The sequence below is a fragment of the Trichomycterus rosablanca genome, chromosome 11 (assembly GCF_030014385.1).
Source record: "Trichomycterus rosablanca isolate fTriRos1 chromosome 11, fTriRos1.hap1, whole genome shotgun sequence".
NCBI classification, from domain to species: Eukaryota; Metazoa; Chordata; class Actinopteri; order Siluriformes; family Trichomycteridae; genus Trichomycterus; species Trichomycterus rosablanca.
The window spans coordinates 11,119,926-11,145,537 of NC_085998.1; the positions used below are offsets into that span (position 1 = coordinate 11,119,926).

The window sequence follows — 25,612 nt, forward strand, 5'->3', positions numbered from 1 at the left end:
GTGGAAGCTTAGCTGGTAATGTACAGGCCTAGTGATCACAAGATCAGTGGTTTAATTCTCACCAACACTATGTTACCACTGCTGGTCCACTAAGTATTGCTAATTAACCCTTAACTGCTTGCACTGGAATTGCTTACAACTGTAAAATTCTTTGGATAAAAGCTTCTGCTAAATATCATAACTTCTGCTGAAAAGGATATATAACTGTTGAAGATAATATAACTGACTTGTCTAGCTTGGATAGCTTGTTTATCCTGGGATGTTCAGAATCAGAAGGTCACTGGTTCAGGCCCCACCTCTGCCAGGTTGCTGCTGTTGGGCCCTTGAGCAAGGCCCTTCACCCTCAATTGCTTAGACTGTATACTGTCACAGTACTGTAAGTCGCTTTGGATCAAAGCGTCTGCAAAATGCTGAAAATGTCAAAAATGACAATAGTATTTAAAATGCAGAACTATTAAGTACCTCACTTGTGAATCTAGCTAGCTACTGAAGAGGTAAACATACTTAACAAATTTTATACTTTGACAATCTTACAACCACTTACACACATTTCTGCAGCACTCCAAAAACAGGCCCTCATATAGAGTTTGTTATAGTGGGCACTGAAAAAAATATATATTTTCTGATTTAATGACATGAATGCAGCCAGATGCATCATCCAGAGCTCACACAGACTCAGACTGGCCTGGAACTCCTCCTTTCAACAGCCAAATTATTACTGGAGTGGCTTCGGGGAAGTCTCAGAATGTTCTTGTGTGGTCCAGACTAAGCCCAGACCTTTAAACCTCATTAAATATGTGTGGAGACACCTGAAGGTGGCAGAGAACATATGCTCGGTATCCGATCCTGCAGAGCTTGAGAAGATCTGTCATAAAGAAAGGGATAAACTGCCTATGTCCAGGTGTGCAAACTTGTAGAGATGTATCCAAGAGAAATTTCAGCTATAATTGCTGCCAAAAGGGCCTCTACAAACCCCAACATTTTGTACCAGGGTTTATTTGAAATGGTAAACTGGCAAAATAGCAGCAAAAGGCTTTTTTACGTTAGTATCAAGTGTATCTATGTAGCTTTTTTCTGGAGTACCATTAGCAGTAGATAAATTAGTTGGTCACTGTATGCTGTGCACAATGACAAAATAACAAATAAAAAGATTTGTTTAGGACTACAGATCTATGCCTTCGACTAAACAAACATTTTAAAGCTGATTAAAAAAATTTAACTTAATGTATTTAGATAAATACTGTATATGTAAACTGTATCCCTACTCTAATATTGAGTTGTTTGAGCTTAAGACATTTGGGTAAGGAAAATTGACATTGCATTGTTTACTAATATTATGTGCATACATAGTAATTCATGCTTACATACACCGATCAGCCATAACATTAAAACTACCTCCTTGTTTCTACACACATTGTCCATTTTATCAGCTCCACTTACCATATAAAATCACTTTGTAGTTCTACAATTACTGACTGTAGTCCATCAGTTTCTCTGTATACTTTGTTAGCCCCCTTTCATGCTGTTCTTCAATGGTCAGGACCCCCACAGAGCAGGTATCATGTAGGTGGTGGATCATTCTCAGCACTGCATTGACACTGACATGGTGGTGGTGTGTTAGTGTGTGTTGTGCTGGTATGAGTGGATAAGACACAGAAGCGCTGCCCTGTGGGCAGTGTCCTGTGACCACTGATCAAGGTCTAGAATATGACCAACTCAAACAGCATCAATAGATGCGCGATCGTCTCTGACTTTACATCTACAAGGTGGACCAAGTAGGTAGGAGTGTCTAATAGAGTGGACAGTGAGAGAATACGGTGTTTAAAAACTCCAGTAGCACTGCTGTGTCTGATCCACTCATACCAGCACAACACACACTAACACACCACCACCATGTCAGTGCCATTGCAGTGCTGAGAATAATCCACCACCTAAATAATATCTGCTCTGTGGTGGTCCTGTGGGGGTCCTGACCATTGAAGAACAGGGTGAAAGCAGGTTAAAAAAAGTATGTAGAGAAATATATGGACTACAGTCAGTAATTGTAAAACTACAAAATGCTTCTATATGGTAAGTGGAGCTGATAAAATGGACAGTGAGTGTGGAAGCAAGGAGGTGGTTTTAATGTTATGGCTGATCAGTGTATAATACCAAAATACTGATAACTCCCTGGCCATATTTTTCGAGCTAGGAACTTATTTCCTCTTGCTTCATGATATCCTCTATTGTGTGACTGATTTGCTAAATTTGGAACTCGAAGAATGTGACCTTTATAGTCAAGCTAACACTATTAGATAGTTTGTTTATTTCCTTAGTTTGGTGGCCCACCTCACTCACACGCACAAGAAACGTCTGCTATGAATGGACCACCACCCATTTATGTTCTTCTACAGATTTGTACACACACATTCCTCACTGTACAAACAATCTTACTGCATTCTTACACCTTTCACCCAGGACTGTGCTGGCTGGAAACTTTCTCCACAGAAGGAAAAAATATGTATACCTTTATAAGAGGCATTTCCAGAAGGCTTTTACAAAGCAGTGCTGCATTTTGACTGGTACTTTTAAACTATAAATGAGACAAGACAGTATTTAGCTCTGTGGTAAACCCATAGTTTATCCTTGTTATCAAAAAATATTTCTATTTATTTATTCATATCCAGTAACCACTATATCCAATCTGGGTTTTATTCTTCGTACGTTTTATTTTATTTTCCTACATATAACATCTTGGGTTTAACTAAATATCTTCTCAGCTACAGGCTAACATATGGCACCTCTGTTCAAGGTGCTCACCACCCCATTACACAGACTGGCAGCAATCTGGATGGTCCTATTATTCTTTGGACTAAAGGAACCAGATGTTCCCACACACCTGCAATGTTACAACAGGTAGAACCCAGTTGCAGGGTACTCAACCAAAACCACCTCCTTATTTCTACACACACTGTCCATTTTATCAGCTCCACTTACCATATAGAAGCACTTTGTAGTTCTACAATTACTGACTGTAGTCCATCTGTTTCTCTGCATGCTTTGTTAGCCTCCTTTCACCCTGTTCTTCAATGGTCAGGACTCTCCCAGGACCACTACAGAGCAGGTATTATTTGGGTGGTCGATCATTCTCAGCACTGCAGTGACACTGACATGGTGGTGGTGTGCTAGTGTGTGTTGTGCTGGTATGAGTGGATAAGACACAGCAGCGCTGCTGGAGTTTTTAAACACCTCACTGTCACTGCTGGACTGAGAATAGTGCACCAACCAAAAATATCCAGCCAACAGTTCCCCATGGGCAGCGTCCTGTGACAACTGATAAAGGTTTAGAAGATGGCCAACTCAAACAGCAGCAATAGATGAGCGATCGTCTCTGACTTTACATCACAAGGTGGACCAAATATGTAGGAGTCTGTAAAAGAGTGGACATTGAGTGGACATGGTATTTAAAAACTCCAGCAGCGCTGCTGTGTCTGATACCAGCACAACACACACTAACACACCACCACCATGTCATTGTCACTGCAGTGCTGAGAATGATCCACCACCTAAATAATACCTGCTCTGTGGTGGTCCTGTGGGGGTCCTGACCATTGAAGAACAGGGTGAAAGCAGGTTTAAAAAGCATGCAGAGAAACAGATGGACTACAGTCAGTAATTGTAGAACTACAAAGTGCTTCTATATGGTAAGTGGAGCTGATAACATGGACAGTGAGTGTAGAAACAAGGAGGTGGTTTTAATGTTATGGCTGATCAGTGTATAACAATACTGTCACTAAACAGCTGTGAAATCTCAGGGGGAAAATGCCTGACCTGAAAGAATATGCAAGAGAATACAGAGGCCAGGCTTCCACACAGAAGCATAATCACTGAACGTCCAGCAATCGCCAGAAACACTGAAAATCCATCAGTGAGTAACAACTCAAGCTCTTGTCAAAGACCCAAGAAGGAAACTAGATAGGTTATTGGTGTTATGATTCGGGGAGGCAGGACCCAAGGATGCAGAGGAAGTTGGATAAAGGGTTTTATTTACTAAATAATAAACACAATATACAAGAAAATAAACAGAATAACACAAATAACAAAAAGGGGAAGCGCGAGGCGCGAACCCTGGTCGCTCACCTCCTGGCTGGGAGCTAACGCAGCCTGCCACAGCAGCGCTGAAAGCAAAACCGCTCCCAGCACTAAAGAGGTGAAGCGACCGGGTTCGCGAGGTGGAAAACCTCGCGCTGTTGGCCGGAGAAGGGGGAAAAAACACGGGCTTTTTACAAGCCCGGGTGTTACGGTCGGCAGCAAGGATTGCTGGAACGCAACCGCGTCATTACGCTACAAAACACAGCGGCGCTGTCACCAGCCAAGTTGGCTGGGAAGTGGCCGCTGTAATAGCGCTCCAGACGGCGGAACGCGACGCTGTCACCAGCGGTTTACGCTGGGAGGGGATCGCGTTCCTCTGGGCGCGTTAACAGGATCTCATGGTGGCGGCGGCACGGCGGCTCGACGGCTCGGCGGCAGCGGCCCGACGGCGACCTGAAGGCAGCGACCAGGCGGCGGCGGCGGCACGACAGCGGCGCCTCAAATGGCGGCAGCTTGGCGGCGGCGGCGGCCTGGTGGCGCCCCAATACCGGTGGCCCGGCGGCAGCGGCACAGCGGCGGCGGCACAGTGCGGCGGCACAATCTAGAGATAAAACAAAATAAAAAAACATAAAAGGGCACCGCAGTGCCAAACAAACTGAAAGAAAGAAAAAGGCCAACAAACGCAGTAGATGCGACGGCTGCAGCTCTGCGCCTATCCCTTAAATAGGGGAAGGCACAGGACACAGCTGCAGCGCATTCGCCCTAACGAGCTGGCCAGGTATTTCAGCCAGCTCGTTTACTGCTCTGTAAGGCCTGTGGCGTCAGGGAGAGATGGCACATTCCCCTGACGCCACAGAACCTAACAATTGGTCATTGAGTCCAACCTTGAGCCTGGCATATTAGCCAAACTAACCACAAACAGAACCACACAAGCAGACACCCAGACAAACAGGCAGAAAGTCATAAAAACAAAGGACTCAGCAAAGAGCTGTGTTACGAGGTCTCTTATAAAGAGCCAACCACTGATAAAACAAGTAAAGCCTGTTTAGGTGCAGAGAATGCTTTTGAAGTGCAGTTGAAAGATATCAATCTGCCTCCACCCAACTCCAACTGCCAGCCAACTCGAATAATGCAGGTGGGCTTGCTACAACTATAATCACTGTAGATTTAAGAGATGTTATTTGTGAACTGTTGAATTAATTAAATTTTCCTGAATGGTTCTTGTATACCCAAGCATCACATCTTTAAGCATTCCTAGTCTTAAATTGCCTCAGTCCAAACTTTTCTTCCAAATGTGTTGGGTTTCGTGGCGCCCAAGTGGCACAGCGGGATATTCTGCTAGCACACCAGCGCAAGATTCTGAACTCCTCGGTTGCCACCGGTTGGCTAGGCGCCATCCAGCGGGCATAATCGGCAGTGTCTGCAGCAGACACAGTTCTGCTAGGGAGGGATAACCGGACTATGTGGCTGGGCGCCATCTAGCAGGCATAATTGGCAGTGCCTGCAACAGACACGGTTCTGCTAGAGCGGGATGACCGGACTATGTGGGTGGGGTCGTCAAACGCTGTGTAAGGACCCTGATTGGCAGATAGAGAGGCGCCTGTGCAGAGTGCATAGGTGAAAAAAGGTTCCGCTAAGGGCTGCACACGGTTCGGAGGAGGCGTGAGCAGCAATATACCCTCCTCCACTGCAATCAAGGATCCCGAGCAGCGGAAGACAAATTGACTACACTAAATTGGGAGAAAATGGGAGAAGATGCATAAATAAAATAGAGGTGAAAAAAATGTGTTGGGTTTCACATGACATCCCAATTTTTTTCTGGATTTAAGGGGTTGTTTTTTTTACATGATGTAATATTTGCATAACTGTTGTCTAGATTTGGTAGTGCACTGAGGTCCTGACCAAAACAGTGTGTTTCTGGACGAGTCAGTCCTATCTCATAAAACTCCAACTCCATGAGGTGATGCACCACTCCTGGCCGACTCGCCACCTCACTGATGTAATTACATATTAATTGCTTGTTGCCAGTGCCCTGACAACTAGTGCTGTCAACACAGGAGCACAGTGCTGCATATGTGTGAGGCAGATTTCACCTGCTGGTGGTAAATCAGAGCAGACTGGCGCTGCAAAGTGATGGATGGAGCATCGCATCATTACTGCTGGCTGATGTCATTGACAGAAAGAGATTTAGGAACAGGGTAGGGGTACTGAATGTTGTTCCCCTAGATGCTAGACTTCTATGTTTTTAGGTTATGAAGCTAGAAATTCACTAAATGCCCAATTTAAATTATGAATATTATGGGGTTTTTTTCTGTTACTACATTGGTATTTACAGTGATCAGCCATAACATTAAAACCACCTCCGTGTTTCTACACTCACTGTCCATTTTATCGGCTTCACTTACCAAATAGAAGCACTTTAAAGTTCTACAATTACTGACTGTAGTCCATCTTTTTCTCTGTGTACCATTTTAGCCTGCTTTCACCCTGTTCTTCAATGGTCAGAACCCTCACAGTACCACCACAGAGCAGGTATTAATTAGGTGGTGGATCATTCTCAGCACTGCAGTGACAATGAAATGGTGGTGGTGTGTTAGTGTGTGTTGTGCTGGTATGAGTGGATCAGTCACAGCAGCGTTTTTAAATACTGTGTCCACTCACTGTCCACTCTATTAGACACTCTTACCCAGTTGGTCTACCTTGTAGATGTAAAGTCAGAGACGATCGCTCGTCTATTGCTGCTGTTTGAGTTGGTCATCTTCTAGACCTTCATCAGCGGTCACAGGACGCTGCCCACGGGGCGCCGTTGGCTGGATATATTTTTGGTTGGTGGACTATTCTCAGTCCAGCAGGGACAGTGACGTGTTTAAAAATTCATCCACTCATACCAGCACAACACACACTAACAAACCTCTACCATGTCAGTGTCAATGCAGCGCTGAGAATGATCCACCACCTAAATAATACCTACTCTGTGGTGGTCCTGCTGGGGTCCTGACTATTGAAGAAAGCATGCAGAGAAACATATGGACTACAGTCAGTAATTGTAGAACTACAAAGAGATTCTATATGATAAGTGGAGGTGATAAAATGGACAGTGAGTGTAGAAACAAGGAGGTGGTTTTAATGTTATGGCTGATCAGTGTATATACTGCAGCAAAGGTTTTGGCACCCTGTACCCTGACATAAATTAGATTTGATGCAGTGTTGTGTTCTACAGTCAAGTCATGTTTCTCTCCAAAAGGGCGGAATGTTGCAGAGCAGGATAAAGGTGGTGTGTAGTGGTGGTAATTAAGTAATGCATCACAAGAATGATCCTAAATACAACATAAAAATCTATATTTTCACACTATAAGAACGTTAAGCTGTAAAAATGAATGAACACCTGATTTATATAGTAGAAATTTTCTATTTAAATAGGTTCAGTACAAAAAACACAATCACATACCAAGCCACATACTCCTTTTACCACAGGGGTTTATTTAGATTAGATTTTGGGTTGCATTGCTGGACCCTTCTATCTAAGAAAACACGTGGACCAAAAGCATTGCAGAAAAATTTATTCTGAATGAACAATAATATGTATATATAATTTTATATTATTAATATAAAATGTATTTACACAGTTTGCAGTATTTATGTGAAAGTAAACTGCAAGAACATTTCTAGAACATTTTATTCACACTGTCAGTGCCATACATAGATAGTAATACTATGAGAAAACGAGAGTAGCTACATAAGAAGTTACTTCACTGTGCAAGAATGTGTGATTTATATCATCCTGTCCTGCCCAGTACTACAACACTACACTACACACACACACACACACACACAAACGTTTTCAATTACTGCCACCTGGTGGTTCACTCTATATTTAGTACGAATTGAATAAGCATTAAAATGAATCAGTCCCACTTCTATAACAGAGTCTACTCTTATGAAATGGCTTTTCATTGGAATTTGGAACGTGATTGCAGGGATTTACTTTTACTCATCCACAAAAGCGTTAGAAAAGCCAGCCACAGATGTCAGCCACACAAGTCATGGTCACAAATGACAAATTCCAAATATTTGAATGGGGTTGAGGTCAAACTTCTGAGCCGAGTTCCTTCTGACCAAACCAGGCAGAATTTCTTTATAGTTTTGTAACTTGTCGGTTAGATTTCTTCAAATTTTGACTAAAACAAAAAATAGCCTTCTCTAAACTGTTACCATAATGGTGGTAGTGCATTATATTGTCGTGTAAGAATGTGTGATTTGTATTAGCCTAGAATGTCATAAAATGCTTTATCTATATCAATGTAACTAACTATTAAACACTTTTATTATGCCTTCATTTCAACATGTTGTCCTGTCATCTGCCAACCCAGTCAGGTGATAAACCATGATTTGTGTGTCCAGAGTCCACTTGTTGTGATGTGCTTTACATTAATTCAGTGGTCGCCAGGCATTGTACAAGGTGATTACATTTTAGTGAATAGCTTCTGTGCTAATATTACATGAAGTGGCAGTTTGAAAAGTTCTACAGAGTATTATAACCAAAACGGGACCAGTTTATGTCATGCACGCTTCTATTTTCTCATTCTGTGAGCTTACTGCTTTACAGCTGAGCTGTTGTTGCTCCCAGATGTTTTGTCTTTGCAATAACAATACCTATATAGTAGGTGTGCATGCAAGAGTGTGTAGGTGTGTTTGTATCTCTCTCTGTGTGTGTGTATGGGTGTGTGAGTCTGTATGTGTGTGTCAATGACCTAGCTCTGATTGAATAGGTATTGTTATTGTATCTGTGTACAGGATGAGCTGTGTTCCCTCTCATCCTCCACCCACCAAAATAGCTGCTATCTACGGCTGCTTTACTCATTTCTATTTACAGCCTTTCTATTAAAACTAGAACCTGAACCAGAAAGAAGGTAGCCGATGGTGAAGGGGCAGCTTAGTTCACAACAAGAGCTAAGCATGAACTGTTTTTGATCTAACACTGGATTACAAAACATTAATTGAATTAAATATTACTTTGTTTGGCAAACATAGATTGTTGGATAAATAATATACATCAAATTGTGGGAGTGAAAAATTATGTAAAGTCATTTAGTTTCTAATTCTAGTCTAAATCTAGTCTAATTTTAATCATAGACACAGAACAGTTGCAAAAATCATTAAAAATCTCAAGACCATAATGACTTATATACAGTATATTAATATATTATACGATATATAATTGGACTCACTGCTGCTATGATCAGGATAATAAAGCATTGGTAAATTTTAATATTTTAATAAATTATCTTTAAATAAATATTGATATTAATGTCTGTTATTAAATTATTTTGGCATTATTTTATTATAAATATACATAAAATATACAGTACATGCTCAGTTTTATTGGTCTGCAGCTTCACGACTGAAAAGTATTTTAATGTTTTTATTCCAAAATGTACTCGTTTATACTGAATATCATCTTATGTGAATCATTTTATAGATGTCGGTGTTCATTTAAAATCTTTTTGATGTTAATAAAAGTGGTTCCACTGTGATGACACTGATATGATACATTTCAGTGAATCAGTGTAAATTCTGTACAATCATTAAAGGCTTATTCATAATCCAATGACAATGACTAAGAAACTGGATTGTGTGTTTTGTGGTGGTGAGTCATGCTGAATATTTGCTCTTAAACCACAGTCAGTCAGAATATGTGCTAATTCAGTTTGCACCAAGTGCACTAATTGTGTAATGTATGGATTTGTACATAAACACAGTGTGCACTGTAAAACACAGCAGAGTTGCTTTGTTGATTAGAAGAACATCTACACCCTGTGCTTGTACAAACACCGAATCGACACCCAAGCACTGTTGAGTGTCCAGCGTAGGATCTGTTCAGCTCTTAAGCAAAGTGGCGGCTGCATATTTGTGTGGTGAGTCAGGAATGTGGTTACATGCCTTACACATGAGCTAATGCTGAACACTAGCCTGTGTGCAGCTCCAGCCTGTGAGCTCATTCAGAGAGAGAGAGAGAGAGAGAGAGAGAGAGAGAGAGAGAGAGAGAGAGAGAGAGAGAGAGAGAGAGAGAGAGAGAGAGAGAGAGAGAGAGAGAGAGAGAGAGATTGTGGACAGATGTAAATGGGGGTTAGATGAAGCTGAAGATGTAAGTGCAACACAAACACACACAGACACTGCACAAACACTTAAGGACTCTACACAAACACACACAGACACTACACAAACGCACACAGACACTGCACAAACACTTAAGGACTACACAAACACACACAGACACTGCACAAACACTTAAGGACACTACACAATCACACAGACATTACACAAACACACACAGACACTGCACAAACACTTAAGGACTACACAAACACACACACACTGCACAAACACTTAAGGACACTACACAATCACACAGACATTACACAAACACACACAGACACTGCACAAACACTTAAGGACTACACAAACACACACATACACTGCACAAACACTTAAGGACACTACACAATCACACAGACATTACACAAACACACACAGACACTGCACAAACACTTAAGGACACTACACAATCACACAGACATTACACAAACACACCCAGACACTGCACAAACACTTAAGGACTCTACACAAACACACACAGACACTGCACAAACACTTAAGGACACTACACAAATGCACACAGACACTGCACAAACACTTAAGGACACTACACAAACACACACAGACATTACACAAACACACACAGACACTGCACAAACACTTAAGGACTCTACACAAACACACACAGACACTGCACAAACACTTAAGGACACTACACAAATGCACACAGACACTGCACAAACACTTAAGGACTCTACACAAACACACACAGACACTGCACAAACACTTAAGGACTCTACACAAACACACACAGACACTGCACAAACACTTAAGGACACTACACAAATGCACACAGACACTGCACAAACACTTAAGGACACTACACAAATGCACACAGACACTGCACAAACACTTAAGGACACTACACAAACACACACAGACATTACACAAACACACACAGACACTGCACAAACACTTAAGGACTCTACACAAACACACACAGACACTGCACAAACACTTAAGGACTCTACACAAACACACACAGACACTGCACAAACACTTAAGGACTACACAAACACACACAGACACTGCACAAACACTTAAGGACTACACAAACACACACAGACACTGCACAAACACTTAAGGACACTACACAGCACATACACACAGATACAGTGCACAATCACACACTAGCAATACACAATCACAGCCCAATACCAAACAAACACACAGACTCAACATGACAATAGCACCAGCCTTTACCTTAACTCAATCAGAATACACCAGATTACATCAGAATCAAGCTAATTATTAGACAAACCCAAGCACAAATAAAAATGCAGGATTAATCAGCTGTAAACCAACATTACAGTTTTTCTCAGTCGATTTGGTACATTTCTCACATCATAATTTACATTGGCATCACAACAAGTGCATTTCTCAAAACAGTTAGTGCAAACAGCAAAACTCAATGAAATACCTGCAAAAGCATGTACCTCGCTCACAATTCTTTGTTTTTGCCTCAAAAGCAAATATTTATGTCAATCAACTTGTCAGTGCCATTAGAATGTCTAGTCTGTGTGTCATTGCCTATGAACAAGGCAGTAAAAATACTTAGTCATGTTGTCAGTGCAACAGTGTACACTGTAAGTATATTCTGATGGAAACTAGCTAAGCTTTTGATTACAAGAACGCTGCACATTCTGTGGCATATCAATTGAAACGGTTTGTGTTACACACAAAATACAAACTTACACAGAACACAAAGTTACACATGACTGTATGTGGGAGACTGACAGCAAGAAATTGGACTGGAATCAAATTTATACAGTAATATTCTTTTACTGTATTGTTCGCACTGCAATTTGTTGACAAAAAAATCAGATAGAAATTCAGGAAAGACAGACAACTATTTGGCACTCTATAACACAAAGAAAAAACTACAAAATTAAAAACTTACTTTAAACATTCAAAAAAACCTGAGACAACAACTTAAGGAATTATAGTGCTTTCTTTTCTATACATCCTGACGCTCCTCTCTGTTGGGCCACATGTTTTCATCCACGTCACACTGGATATCTTCCCTTGCAATGCAGTGTGGAAAGAATCTCCTGGAGTGCCTGCATCCATGGCAGTCAGCAGGTTCATCTGGGTGTGCGGCTGGTGATCGTACACCTTCCATCTCCAGGCTGAGAAGAACTCCTTAATTGGGTTCAGGAATAGGGAGTAGGGTGGGAGGAATTCCATCAGCATTCTATAATGAATGGCAAACCATTGCCTGATGGTGTTAGAGTGGCATGGACTCTCCTACCTCTTCCTCTGTTTTGTCCCCTCAGCCTTCCACCACACAGCCTTACCCCTCTTCTTGGCTGTTCACCCTGTACACGGCCTTGTCTTTCCATTGTGAGACTTTGTGACATTGCAATGTTTTGTGTCCATATATGTTTGTCAATTGAAGGTTCATGAGATGTACCTCTGACCTATGGTTGAGAGCTGTTTGACCATTGGTTGATCTAAACCTTCACAAATTCCCCTTCTTAACTGAAAGCCAAGATTCACCTGAGAACAATTTAATCAACTTATGATAAATTACCAAAATTTACCAAAAAAGTTTCATATAAATGTACATATTGTGCCTGAGAGATAATGACAACATGTTCAGCACTTTTGCATGTAATGACCTAGGCAATGACCCAAAGCCTAAATGTTTTGGAGGGTAAGACAATTCAACAGACAATCAGTAGAACACATTTTGATAAACATGACATAAGCAATTGATAATGCAAAAAACTGCAGACAATTGTACATGACCATTTGCATGAATGTACAAAAGCATTTGCAAAATGTGAAACACAATGAGAAATGCTATTATGATCTGCACAAGTGACAAGGAGATGTGGAGATTGAATGAACAGTTTTGAGAATTTCAATTCTGATCTGAAAAAATGAACCAAATCGACTGAGAAAAACTGTAAATGCAGTGAGTACAGTGAATATAAAACACAGAACTACAAAAAATACAGACTTTGTAAAAAACACTATAAAATACACAATAAGAAATCTTGGCTCCCTACAGAACAAAGAATGTGTACACAGTTTAATAACAACACTATAGAGAATGAACTGCTCTTTTTAACTGAGTGGCCAATGTACAATCAGATATGGGAAATCTTCTGTAAAAACCTCTTTGTATGTATACATATGTATGTCACCTCTTAACTGTTTAATGTATGCTATATAGCTTAGATATGGGAAATATACTGTGAAAACCCCTATGTATGTATACATATGAGCGGTCCAAAAAGGTAGAAATCAGATGGAGCTAAAACCGACATGACCAATTAGTACTCCTCTTGCCCTCACCATTTCCAACAAAAATATAGATAGATAGATAGATAGATAGATGGATAGACGGATAGATAGATAGATAGATAGATAGATAGATAGATAGATAGATAGATAGATAGATAGATAGACAGACAGACAGACAGACAGACAGACAGACAGACAGACAGACAGACAGACAGACAGATAGATAGATAGATAGATGGATAGACGGATAGACGGATAGACAGACAGACAGACAGACAGACAGACAGACAGACAGACAGACAGACAGATAGATAGATAGATAGATAGACGGATGGACACTGCCTCACAGCAAGAAGGTCCTGGGTTCCATCCTTTCTGTGTGGAGTTTGCATGTTCTCTATGTGTCTGTGTGGGTTTCCTCCAGGAGCTCCAGTTTCCTTTCACAGTCCAAAGACATGCAGTCAGGTTAATTGGAGATACAAAATTGTCCATGACTGTGTTTGACATTAAACTTGTGAACTGATAAATCTTGTGTAAGGAGTGACTACAGTTTCTGTCATGAATGTAACCAAAGTGTAAAACATTACGTTAAAATCGTGATAAATAAATAAATACATAAATAATACGTCATGCTTATGAAGCTCTTTGGATACTGAATAGTGAGAGAGAGGGAGAGAGAGAGAGAGAGGTGAGATGGAGGGAGGGAATACAGTGAGAGAGGGAGGGAGGAGGTTTGAGGAGAACAGTGGGAGGACACTTTCAGTTTAACTCAGTTTGGAACAGACAGTCAGAAGTGCAGCTGCATCAGACATCTACTGTAGCAAACAGAGTTGTGAACAGTCAGATCTCACTTCTGAGCGACGGGTTTTAATGCTTTTAGGCTCTACAGTGCTAGTAGAAGAGTGCACTTGGTGAGTGGGTTTGGATGCCGGTGGACGTGGTGATAGCTCCTCCGTTGTGGACAGACATGCACGAGAGCGAGATGAAGCTGAAGATGCGCGTGCGACGCATCAAGGAGGGACGAGAGCTCCGAGGTGAGTGAGAATTCAATGAGAAAGAGTGAGAGTGCAAGTGAGTGTTTACATGAGAATGCATGTGAGTGTACAGTGAGTACAGTGAATATAAAACACAGAACTACAAAAAAAAACATACTCTATAGGAAACACTATAAAATACACAATAAGAAATCTTGGCTACCTACAGAACAAAGAATGTGTACACAGTTTAATAACAACACTATAGAGAATGAGCTGCACCTTTTAACTGAGTGTCCAATGTACAATCAGATATGGGAAATCCACTGTAAAAACCACTATGTATGTATACTGTACATATGTATATGTATGTATGTCACAAAAAATACAGACTCTGTAAGAAACACTATAAAATGTGCAGTAAGAAATCTTGGCTACCTACAGAACAAAGAATGTGTACACAGTTTAATAACAACACTTTAGAGAATGAGCTGCACTTTTTAACTGAGTGTCCAATGTATCCATCAAAGAAGGACGAGAGCTCCGAGGTGAGTGAGAATTCAATGAGAAATGAGAAAGAGTGAGAGTGCAAGTGAGTGTTTACAGCAATGCATGTGAGTGTTGATGCATGGCTGAATAGTTAATGAGTGAATGAAGAACTAAGCTATTTAAGTTATAGGGGAGCAAGTTATGAATGACGTTCATCCACCTATTTTCTTACATCAATGCAAATGGGTGCAAAAAATGGGTGATTTGATGTTTTAATTCAGATATCACGATATGAAACAAGCAAGTAAGAGACTTTGCAATTACAAAGCAATCAAATCTTGATTAAAAGCTGGATGATATGACATACATAAGTCAATTAACTGTACATGAGTGAATAAAGTGAATAAGTGGTTGATCTAGTAAAGTTGTGAATGAATGAATAAAGAAGGAATAAAGGTGGATGCATAAAGTAAGCAAGTGACCAAATTTTTATGCCAGCTTAATTAGTTTCTTTTATATACAGTCTTGTGACATTTACTGGCATTTATTCATTTATTTACATAACAAATAATGTTAACTATTTTTTATTACATGCACATTAATAAACTGCATTTTTTAATTCTGACAAATCATTTTATGCATTTTAAGTATCCCCTAATATCATAGCGCAGCTAAAAAAAAACAATGCAAGAAATGCATTTGCAAGAAAAGTGTGTATACATATCTCATATCTCATTTACTTCCTTCTTCAACAGAGGAGCCTCTTAATGTTTTGTTCTTTCTCAGTATTCTTTACTACAGTGTACAAGATAAACCTGCTTTAATCCAGTCTGTACTTTTATCTGCACACTCACATTCACACATTTGCACACAATGTCTGTTCACATGAACTACTAGACCTAGTAATGAGACATAATCTTTCTCTGTGTTCACAATAGCAATCGAATCCTTTACACTTTTCTCTCTCATTATTCAAAGTTATGAACTGGCACTAAGCATGGTGCATGGCATGCAATTTATTTCATGTTGTGAAAATATTTCTTTTTAATAAATAATGACGACATAGTGGCACAGCTGGAAAAGTGGGTGTCGCACAGCAAAGTGGGTCCCGAGGACCTTGGCTATGTACCTGTCTTTAGTGACTGACTGTGAGGAATTTGGCATGTTGTCCTTGAGTCTGTGTGGGGTTCCTCAGGGTGCTCCTGCAGTTACGGTCCGTGTTACAACAATACATTTGATAGATAGATTTACAAATGATTGAGTGAATGAATAAACAATAAAGATCTTGTAAAAGCCTTATGGCTATATCTGCCCAGCAGTAAACCTGAGACCATGTTCAGGAATTCGTTAGTACTTTTTGGGCAGTAAATGAAGCGTAAAGTTTAAATTATTTTTCTTTTTGAGAGGGGACTACTTTTTTAGAGGGAAGAGTTTGCACATGTATATTATAAAACATAGAATTCCCTGTTTCTTGATACTTCGAGACCCAGATTCTGGATACTATGAGACCGTTACTACAATGTTGTTTCAGTGTCCAGAGGTTAGATAAAACAACACAAGAAATAGTGTTCATTTTCTGTAAACATGTTCACAGGTTTTACATTAATTTTTTTATACAGTGGAAATATGGACATTATTGTATGTGAAAATGCAGTGACTAAATGTAAGAGCATTCCTTTAGTAGTCATTTAACATTTAGTGCATGTTTTATATAGCTACACATAATCTGTTGTTATTCCACCTAAAAATAAAACCAGCATTGTTGCAGCATATCAGATTAATTAGCTATTCCCACATACTGAATGACCAGTGATTTGTGGCATGGCATGACTGACATGGTGTCATTCTATCACTCTGAATGTGCCTTTACTTGTCTGGGTTGGCATGTAACCTCATCACCCCTACATGCATACAACCACACATACACCCCCCCCCCACACACACACACACACACACACTCTTATGAACATATTTAGCCTTGGATTGTTGTGAGTGTGCATATTAGCTGCTAAGCAATAACTTAAATACTGCCTTACCCAAAAACATGATGGGTGCTTTAAATAACCCTTAGGTGCGAGTTAACGAATGTGGCAGTGTTCCCCGTGATAGACGAATGCACTATACAGGGTGTTTGATTCCAGACACACCATGAACCTGAATGCTGGAACTATAATATACTGTATTATTTAAATAATAGTTTTTTGGTTATGGCTTAATATTAACTGAGGGCTCAGGTCAGTTTTAGTAGAATGCTTTGCCTTCCTTTAAAAATGCACTGTGCATATGTACTAATAACAGTTAAAACACATAGTCATTTCAGCAAGTTGGATTGGATATTAGAATCTATACAGTATGTCCACATTAAACATTTCACCCACCAATTTCAGTATAAGTTGAATGTCCAGTCTAAAAGAATAGAAACCTGCAACATGACCCACTGTGACATCAAAATCTATTTCCAGTAACGATAAACAGCTCTGATCATGTGATCATATGTTTGGAATTATATAAATGGGTCTTCACATAATGGAATTAGGATTAAATTAGTCTGGTTTTGTCTGTCAAATACTCATGATTACTACAGACGATGATGTATTGTTCAGTATCTTACAGTGATTACTACAAGACAAGACAATTATGCTCCCTTTTTTACACTGGCATCTGCATTATCCAGTCATATCTGAGTGTCTGCATGTTCTCACTGTGACTCTTTATTTGTGGAAGCATTGGCCCTACGTAATCCCTTCAAAAGTCAGGCCAGCTAGTCGTGCAATGGCAGAACCAGGTGTTAGCCAAAACTGGTTTGATGTAAGTGCTTGTTGTGTGTGTGTGTGTGTGTGTGTGTGTGTGTGTGTGTGTAGCTCAGAGACTGCCCGTGGCCACCCATGTGTTGAGCGATGATGTCATACAGCTTGGCAGTTGCTTTTAATAGTGAGAAACAGACAGGCCTTGAGCTGAGCTTTTAAAGGGCCAGACACACAGCTGTAATAATGGATCAGGACTTTCCTTACATACCTTCATTTACCCACCTTTTCCTAGACATCTTGTCTAAAAGTAGGTAAGTCAAGGTGACTGGGTGACTTTAAATTATTGATTTTTTTTCACATTATCCAGGTAGCTCCAATTGTTCTAGCTTGACATTGTAAAAAGCTAGTGATTGCTTGACATGATGGCAAAACTAGAGAAACAAATGCTAGCCTCCTTTTTTGATATTATAGTAGCCCACCACCAGTTAGATCCAGGGCTGAATCTCAGCAGTGCTATGAGCCAGCCAAGCGTCTACACAGACATGATTGGCTATGTGTGAGGGATCTTCAAAGGTGCAGAAATTACTTTTTTACTCAAGATAAAATGTATCCAGAAGGACTGATACAATGCTGGACGCCACCAGTTGCCTTATCATATTAAAAATATTCCAAATTGTTAAATGGTTTACCCCTTTGAACATCATCATGACCTTTCTATGCACTCTGGACATTCTGGTGCGCCAGTATTACCGGAATACGTGTCTCATTATCAAAGGACAGTACTTAGGAATACACAGTTTTCACCCTTGCACCAGCTTGAGGTTTTTTGCATCAACCTGTGAAATCCTGGCTTAAGAGGAGCAGGTTTGCGTGCGATGGACAAGGTTTGCGTAATTCTTGGGCAGTTAGTGTCAGCGCCTGTCATGATGGTATTTATGAGCCACTGTGAAAAAAGCCATTTCGACTCATGCTTATCTACATGTCAGGATGATGTCATAAAAAACCACAGACACCAAGAGAACGAAAAGACTTCCCATTATAAGAAGTGAACAGTGAATGAATGAGTTACTGGCTGAAAGGATGTCTGAAGAAGCGAGTAAAAGAGGATATCAGGCTTCAGCATGTTCTCATTCTCAGTCACATGTATCTTCTTACAAAACCTTACTTCATCCTGAGCTCATCTGTTCTTTCATGCCTAATTGCCCTGTGCCACTGTTTGTTTCATTCTCTTTCTGTTCTGCCTTTGTTTACATATCCAGTCACTTTCCTTACACCTTCCCACCATTCTGCACCCATTCAGGTGTATTTGTGCAGGCTTGTTATTTCAATAAACTTGCCCTGTGTGGGTTCTTAACTGTTTATGAATGTTCACATATGCGTGCAAATGTGAGGCGAATGATCAAGAGCCAAGCTTGTGCTCCAGACCCGAGGAGATTATGTCATTGCTCTTCCCAGCCACTCCTACTTGGAAACTGAACAAACACTTTCCAGATTTAAACTGACTGGAACTGTGTTTCCAGATAAACAGCTAACATCTTTATGTAATCACATCTAGAATATGTTGTAGTTGCCTGTTTTTTATTTCCTTTCTCACTAAATAAGGGTTTTCAAATTTCCATGTGAGGGCTAAATTGGGACTGTGACTAAATAAAAAAAAAAGTAGGGAATGAGTGTTGCTCCAAGATCCAAAAAACACCATTACAGGCTGTTAAACTGCTCTTTGAGGTGGATTGTTGGCTAGATAAGGTTAAATTAGCAACATTTTGGCATAGTTAGGGTTGTTTACACATTTTCATATGCACGTCAGACACAGTTCTTGCGTTCAGTCTGGGAACGTGTCCATTTGTGGAAAAGCCACGTGGGAATAAGTGTATCTCTGCAATGTGTGTTTGTTAGAAAGTATGTCCTTGGCCCATGTATGAGGTTTGTTCTTGTGGCCTGCTTCATTCCCACAGTTTGTTGCCGGACTCTGTGAGAGGAGATGAGATCATGCAGGATACAGGAGACCAGAGGACCGGTTGCTTACATTGTGTTAGGCTCATAAACTGCCAAACGCTGGTTTACCACAAAATAAGACTTTTGTGTTTTAATAATATCCAAACCTCCTACTTCTCACTAATAATCTGACCTTTATGTTCACAAATTGTCACAAATAGTTTTTCTCTTCATGTGTGTATTGATTTTCTTAAGGTAATCTGGATTTCTCTGACAGCCCAGAAACATGCAGCTGAATTGGTTCACTTTTAGGTCACTCAACATCTTAGGATCAAATGATCTAACTCTGGGTCTGTTAGTGTATTCAGAACCTCATTGGACTGACAGGATACAGAGGCTCAGCTGGGTGTATGTGTGTAAGCTGATGGCTCTTGTTTTATTTTGCATAATCAGGTGTTAGGATGTTAGGAAAGCCCCTCCATTGTTACTGTACAACAATGACAGTGCTTCTTAATGTAGGTCTTATTTGGTCGACTTTCAGTGATGCATCTTGTTTGTTAGATTATCTGATCCATGTCATTTATGCTGCCTGTGTATTTTCTTTCAGGGGGCTTTGCTGCCTTTTCCTCCTGCTTCCCAGATGTGTGTGAGGGTAAGCCACCATGCGTACCTGCCCTGAGTCTGTCCCAACCGTGCCTACCTGTAGCCAACCTGGGCCTGACACGGATACTGCCTCATCTTTATGTGGGCTCCCAAAAAGATGTCCTCAATAAGGTAAGATGGCTAGACACGTCATGCAACATATTTGAAATAGTGTAGGATTGTGCAGCCTATCGAGTACCACAACAGTTAAGAGACCTATGGTTCCAAGTTTGAATCTTCTCAGTAACATAGCCATCTGCAGCCAGAAGAAATGGCATAGCTCTGTCCCATGTTTACCAAAATGATACCAGGATTTGCTAATGTAGGGTTCTTTAAAAAACCTGTGCAGAAATTTTAATTGTGGTTTGTCCATCATACATTTTTAGGCTTACAAAAATTCCCTTGGAGCAACCACCTAGTTAGCAAAACAGTGGTTACCAAAATTACCTGGTCATTTTAATTCAGTTTTGACAAACTTGGGTTGAAGTTTGCTATAAAATGTTTTTCACCACCAGTTCTGAGCCACTGATAAGCCAACATTGGTATAGTTATGTATAGAACACCAGCTTTACTGTGGTGGACCAGTGTTGGCTCAATGTCAGAAAAGAAGGGGCAAGGCCGCTCAGGTGGCGCAGCGGTAAAAACACACGCTGGAACCAGAGCTGGGATCTTGAATACATTGTATCGAATCTCAGCTCTGCCTGCTCGCTGGGCTGAGCAGCCACATGAACAACGATTGGCCTGTTGTTCAGATAGGAGCGGGATTAAGCCGGATAGGGTCTCTCTCATAACTAATGCAATTACGACCTCTGCTGGCTGATTGATGGCGCCTGCACAGAGATGAGAAAAGAGTGCTGTCAGGGTGTGTCTCTCCGTACACAGTGCTGAGCTGCACTGCACTCGTCAAAGTGGAGGTGATACGATGCATACGGCTGCTGCCCATGTGTTGGAGGGGGCGTGGGTTAGCTTCGTTCTCCTCAATCAGAGTGGGGATTGGCATTGGTGGAGAGGAAGCATGACACAATCGGGCAATTGATCACGCTAAAAAAGGGGAGAAAATGCATAAACAAAATATAAACAAAAGAAAAGAAGAGGCAATATAGCCCTTTTTCTTCTTCAGTTGTGTATTCAAATCTGTTTGTATTTACATTGAGCATTTTGCTAATGCTTCAGTCTGATATGACTTCCAAGCAGCATGACGGCTATGAGGTTTTACTTTTTTTAAGAGATTTTCTAACCCATGGTTATTTTAAAAGGAACTGATGGCTCAACATGGCATTACTTATGTTCTAAATGCCAGCAACACCTGTCCAAAGCCTGACTTTATCAGCGAGAACCACTTCCTTCGCATCCCTGTCAATGACAGCTATTGTGAAAAGCTGCTACCCTGGCTGGAGAAATCAAATGAATTTATTGGTAAGGATGACCTAACCCAAAATATCTTAACATTTTTGCTAACAGTAATTATAAAGGTTGGAATTATGGTAGAACTCTTGGGGATATCTGACTTAATGCTGTTTTTTTCTGTTTCTGTCTGTTTTCTGGATTTTCAGACAAGGCCAAGGTCTCAAACAGTAGGGTTATCGTCCACTGTCTGGCCGGAATCTCTCGGTCTGCAACCATCGTCATTGCATACATCATGAAAACCATGTGCTTATCATCAGATGATGCATACAGGTAATCATGATTAAGTCAATCAATGATGTGTTGTGAGGTCAAAAGTTTATAAGTACAAACAAGCCAGACTGACCACCCTTAGGGCCCCAGTTACTTTTAAATGATTTTAATGTCTTTTCTTTTTTTCATGCAGGTTTGTGAAGGACCGGCGGCCTTCAATATCTCCTAACTTTAACTTCCTGGGGCAGCTCCTGGAGTTTGAGCGAGACCTAAAGCAAAAAACATCCTTAACTTGCAACCCTCTGAGGCCGACATCTCACCAGTCTGACGAAGTCAAAGAGATCGCAGAGACTGTAGAACAGACCAATGAGCATAACAAACATCTTTGTCAGAGAAAGCAAGAAGCCATAATTGTAAACGTCAAGCCACCATCACCTACCTCGATACAAAGAGACTTCAGCAGCCTTCATCTGTCCACAGACCAAATCCTGCACAACAATCAGCTCAAATGTTCCTTTCACCTTGACTTCAAGTCTGTGTATTCATCAAACCAGCATAGACAAGCCTGCTCAAATGCCCCCCGACTGGACACAGAAACCATGCCCAAGCTTTTTAAACTTGACAGTCCAAAAAGCAGCAGGGTGGCATGTTTGTACTCTCCATCTGACAAACCCAGAATTCCCAGTCTGTCTGAATCATGGGATTCATCTGTAAGAAAATCTGAACAGAACGACAATGGTCCTCTTGAGAGGTTATCATCTACAGCTCTTTCTCTCAACCTGAACCTGAATCGCCAAGCCGCACAGGATCCCTCTCATCACGCCAGCAAGAAGTCGACCTTGTTCCTCAGCTTGCCGCTCAGCACATCTTCCATCTGGACCAAGCACAGAGGACTGGCCCAGGCAACAACACCAGTGACACCAACTGAAGATCACCCATGGTTCTTCAGTCCAGATCTGGACCCTTCTGTTAATCCTACGAAATTTGGAAGCTCTACTAGCTCAGTTGAGACTCATTTCAAAAGGAGAAGCTGTCAGTTTGAGGAGAGCATCGTAACAACACAGTGTAATGAGGACTTTGGGAAACTCAGGAAGCAGTCGAGCTTCTCAGGGAGTATGGAGGTTATTGAAGTATCTTGACATAGTCTGGATTTAATCCGGGTGTATCATGGACTCTTTAGTAAAAAAGAGACTGAAAAGAAGGACGGGTTATTTATTGCAAGGTTAAATTGCAAAATACTGCTTTGATGGAAGTGGATTTAATAGACAGAAGGACAAATGTTTGGAACATGGTAGTGAAAGGACTGCATGCAGATTTGCATGCGTATGCAAGCCAATGATGCCTGAGAAAGACTCGGGTGCCTGAGCAGGCCCTACTTACTATATACTGTATGTTAAAGACAATTGAGTACATGACATAAGCCATACATACCAAAGAGCAAATATGTTTGAGATACCCACTGCATGAAGGATTTATTCCCACTAGGGGTAATTTATCGTACAGCATGGCTATTAAAACATAATGGAATTATGGAGTTATTAAGGAAGAGATAAAGATTTAAGGTTGAATATTTGCTGTATTATATGTAGGCTCTGTTTAGAAATAGGGTAAAATCGACATTCATTATTGTCAACAGTGTTACCACCAACTGCTTCTGTCATTTAAAATTAGTTTGTAAAGATAGACCGAGTGAGTTGGACTGAGATGAACTCTCGCTGTACTACTGTGTACTGGGCATGATCTGAAATGGCTGACTACCTACACAGAGACAAGCTGCAACCCAGCAGTACTAAGCTTTATGTGTATTCAAAAGTATTTACATACTGTATGTATATGTAAAAAAGAGAAGTTACTGCAGTTTTATTACAGTATTTAATGTTTTACGCATTGTTTAATTTATTGTATCGGATTCATTCTGGCAATGAGCAATAATATAATATCTGAAGATTTCTCCTTTATCTTTGTTTCATTTTGTGAGTTTATTAAATTTTAACAAAGCATCACGGCACTGGTGTAGTTCTGTCTAAAAAAAGGGTATTCTGTGAATAAACCCGACATACATCACCTCACCCCACCTCATCCTTCCATACATTATAGTACAGTAGTACCATAAAACTCAACGTCAATTGGTTCTGGGACTGGCGTTAAGTTTATAAGGCGTTGAGTTTCAGGGTATTTTTTCCCGTAAGGATGTATGGGAAACCTGTTAATGCGTTCCATGGTCCCGTGGAATTGCATATATTTTAGGCTTATGTAAAATAATAGGGTTGTTTTTTTGACACTTATACACTGAAAATAACACAAATATAATATAAAAACCATTTCTCAGAACCCAGAGCTGTAACACAAGTTTAAAAGTGAAACAGGGAGGAAATTCCAGATAAACACTGATAAAATCTGACGGTTATTCCACACAAATGTAGTTTCGTCTCATATGCACACTTTGATGACGTATTACCGCACCGCTCAAGCCGAGCACTGAACAAAGCTGTTCATCGTTCATTTGAATTTAAATAAATACATTTTTAAAAAACGAACGTTTGAATTATGTCTGAATTATGATTTAATAGGTGTAAATAATGGGTGTAAATACACCCCAAAAATCAAACATATTTAATAAGAATATTAAAGCTGTGTATAAAACCTAACAAACACTTTGTCCATATTATACAGGTGGAAATGAATAAACATTCAATCCCGCTTTCTATAAGTTACAGCACAACCAAAATCCAAGGCAACACATAACATGCAGAGTTTTTGTTATGACTAAAATGAGCCATTTTTATAGTATAGACTTGTGATGCCTATTTATTAATGCATGTGTGAATATCACCAGAGTGAATTTGTCTATTTTGCTGTCCATTGCAGATCAGATAAGAGAAAAAAGTTCTAGTCACTGCATTATATAATAATTCCTGATTTGTAAAAGACAATCTGTATTGCTCTTATAACACTTTATTTATCAGCATGATTTTTGAAAAGATAACTTCTACAGACTAAACTTCTAAAACAGCACCAAAATCAAGTTTGGGTTCTTAAAAACTCTTAAAAATGACCCTTATTAAACCCTAGAATGGTTTACTTCACATCACTAGCAAAACACCGTCTTAAATATTTGCAAACTTTGTGTCTAGCAAACAAAATTAATCTTTAATATAGGCTTAACATTTGATTCAGGTCTCTTGTAGGCGTTTTAATGCACCAACTTGTTTTGTTTTTAGTCATTAAAGCCATTAAAATACCCATGTAAGTAAGGGACAGAATATTGTTTACACGGCACACATGAATGATTCTTGGCTGCATCTTAAACAACATCTTACAGTATATGGAGGAATGTATTGGGGCACTTCTCTTAAACAGTGAGTTTATTGAGATATTAAGTTCACACACATTCCTATCAGATGTATTAAATCAGTATTAAGCATAAATTATGCCTTAGCAGTTATGTAGCAACAGTTTGGGAAGGAAAATTCCCCTATTCTGCAGAACAAACAAGGTCAATAAAGACATGTTTTGACCAGTTTGGTGTGGAGAAACTATATAATGAGTCCTGAAACTACTGGGATGATTTGAAATGTTGACTGCGAGCAGGGTCTTCTTGGGTGCCTGAGCTTAGTAGTGTTCTTAAGACTGAATAAGCATAAATTCCAGAGGTAGCTAAGCAGTGAAGGTACAGAAGTAGTAACCAAAGCCTTCCCAAAAGAATAAAGATTGCCATTGAAATCATGC

General features: G+C 40.2%; 1 protein-coding gene across 1 annotated transcript; it reads left to right on the forward strand.

Annotated features, from left to right (window-relative positions):
* Window positions 1-14,267: 14,267 nt before the first annotated feature.
* Window positions 14,268-23,886, forward strand: dusp8b (dual specificity phosphatase 8b). Its single transcript, XM_063004444.1, has 5 exons — window positions 14,268-14,513; window positions 20,232-20,398; window positions 21,523-21,682; window positions 21,820-21,943; window positions 22,077-23,886. The coding sequence occupies exons 1-5, from the start codon at window positions 14,405-14,407 to the stop codon at window positions 23,020-23,022; spliced, it is 1,506 nt and encodes a 501-aa protein (XP_062860514.1). The 5' UTR covers window positions 14,268-14,404; the 3' UTR covers window positions 23,023-23,886.
* Window positions 23,887-25,612: the final 1,726 nt, after the last annotated feature.

Coding starts and splice junctions, on each gene's coding strand:
- dusp8b (XM_063004444.1), top strand. CDS start 14,405: ATGCCGGTGGACGTGGTGATAGCTCCTCCGTTGTGGACAGACATGCAC. Junction 20,399..21,522: donor AAAAAGATGTCCTCAATAAG/GTAAGATGGCTA, acceptor TTATTTTAAAAG/GAACTGATGGCTCAACATGG. Junction 21,683..21,819: donor GAAATCAAATGAATTTATTG/GTAAGGATGACC, acceptor CTGGATTTTCAG/ACAAGGCCAAGGTCTCAAAC.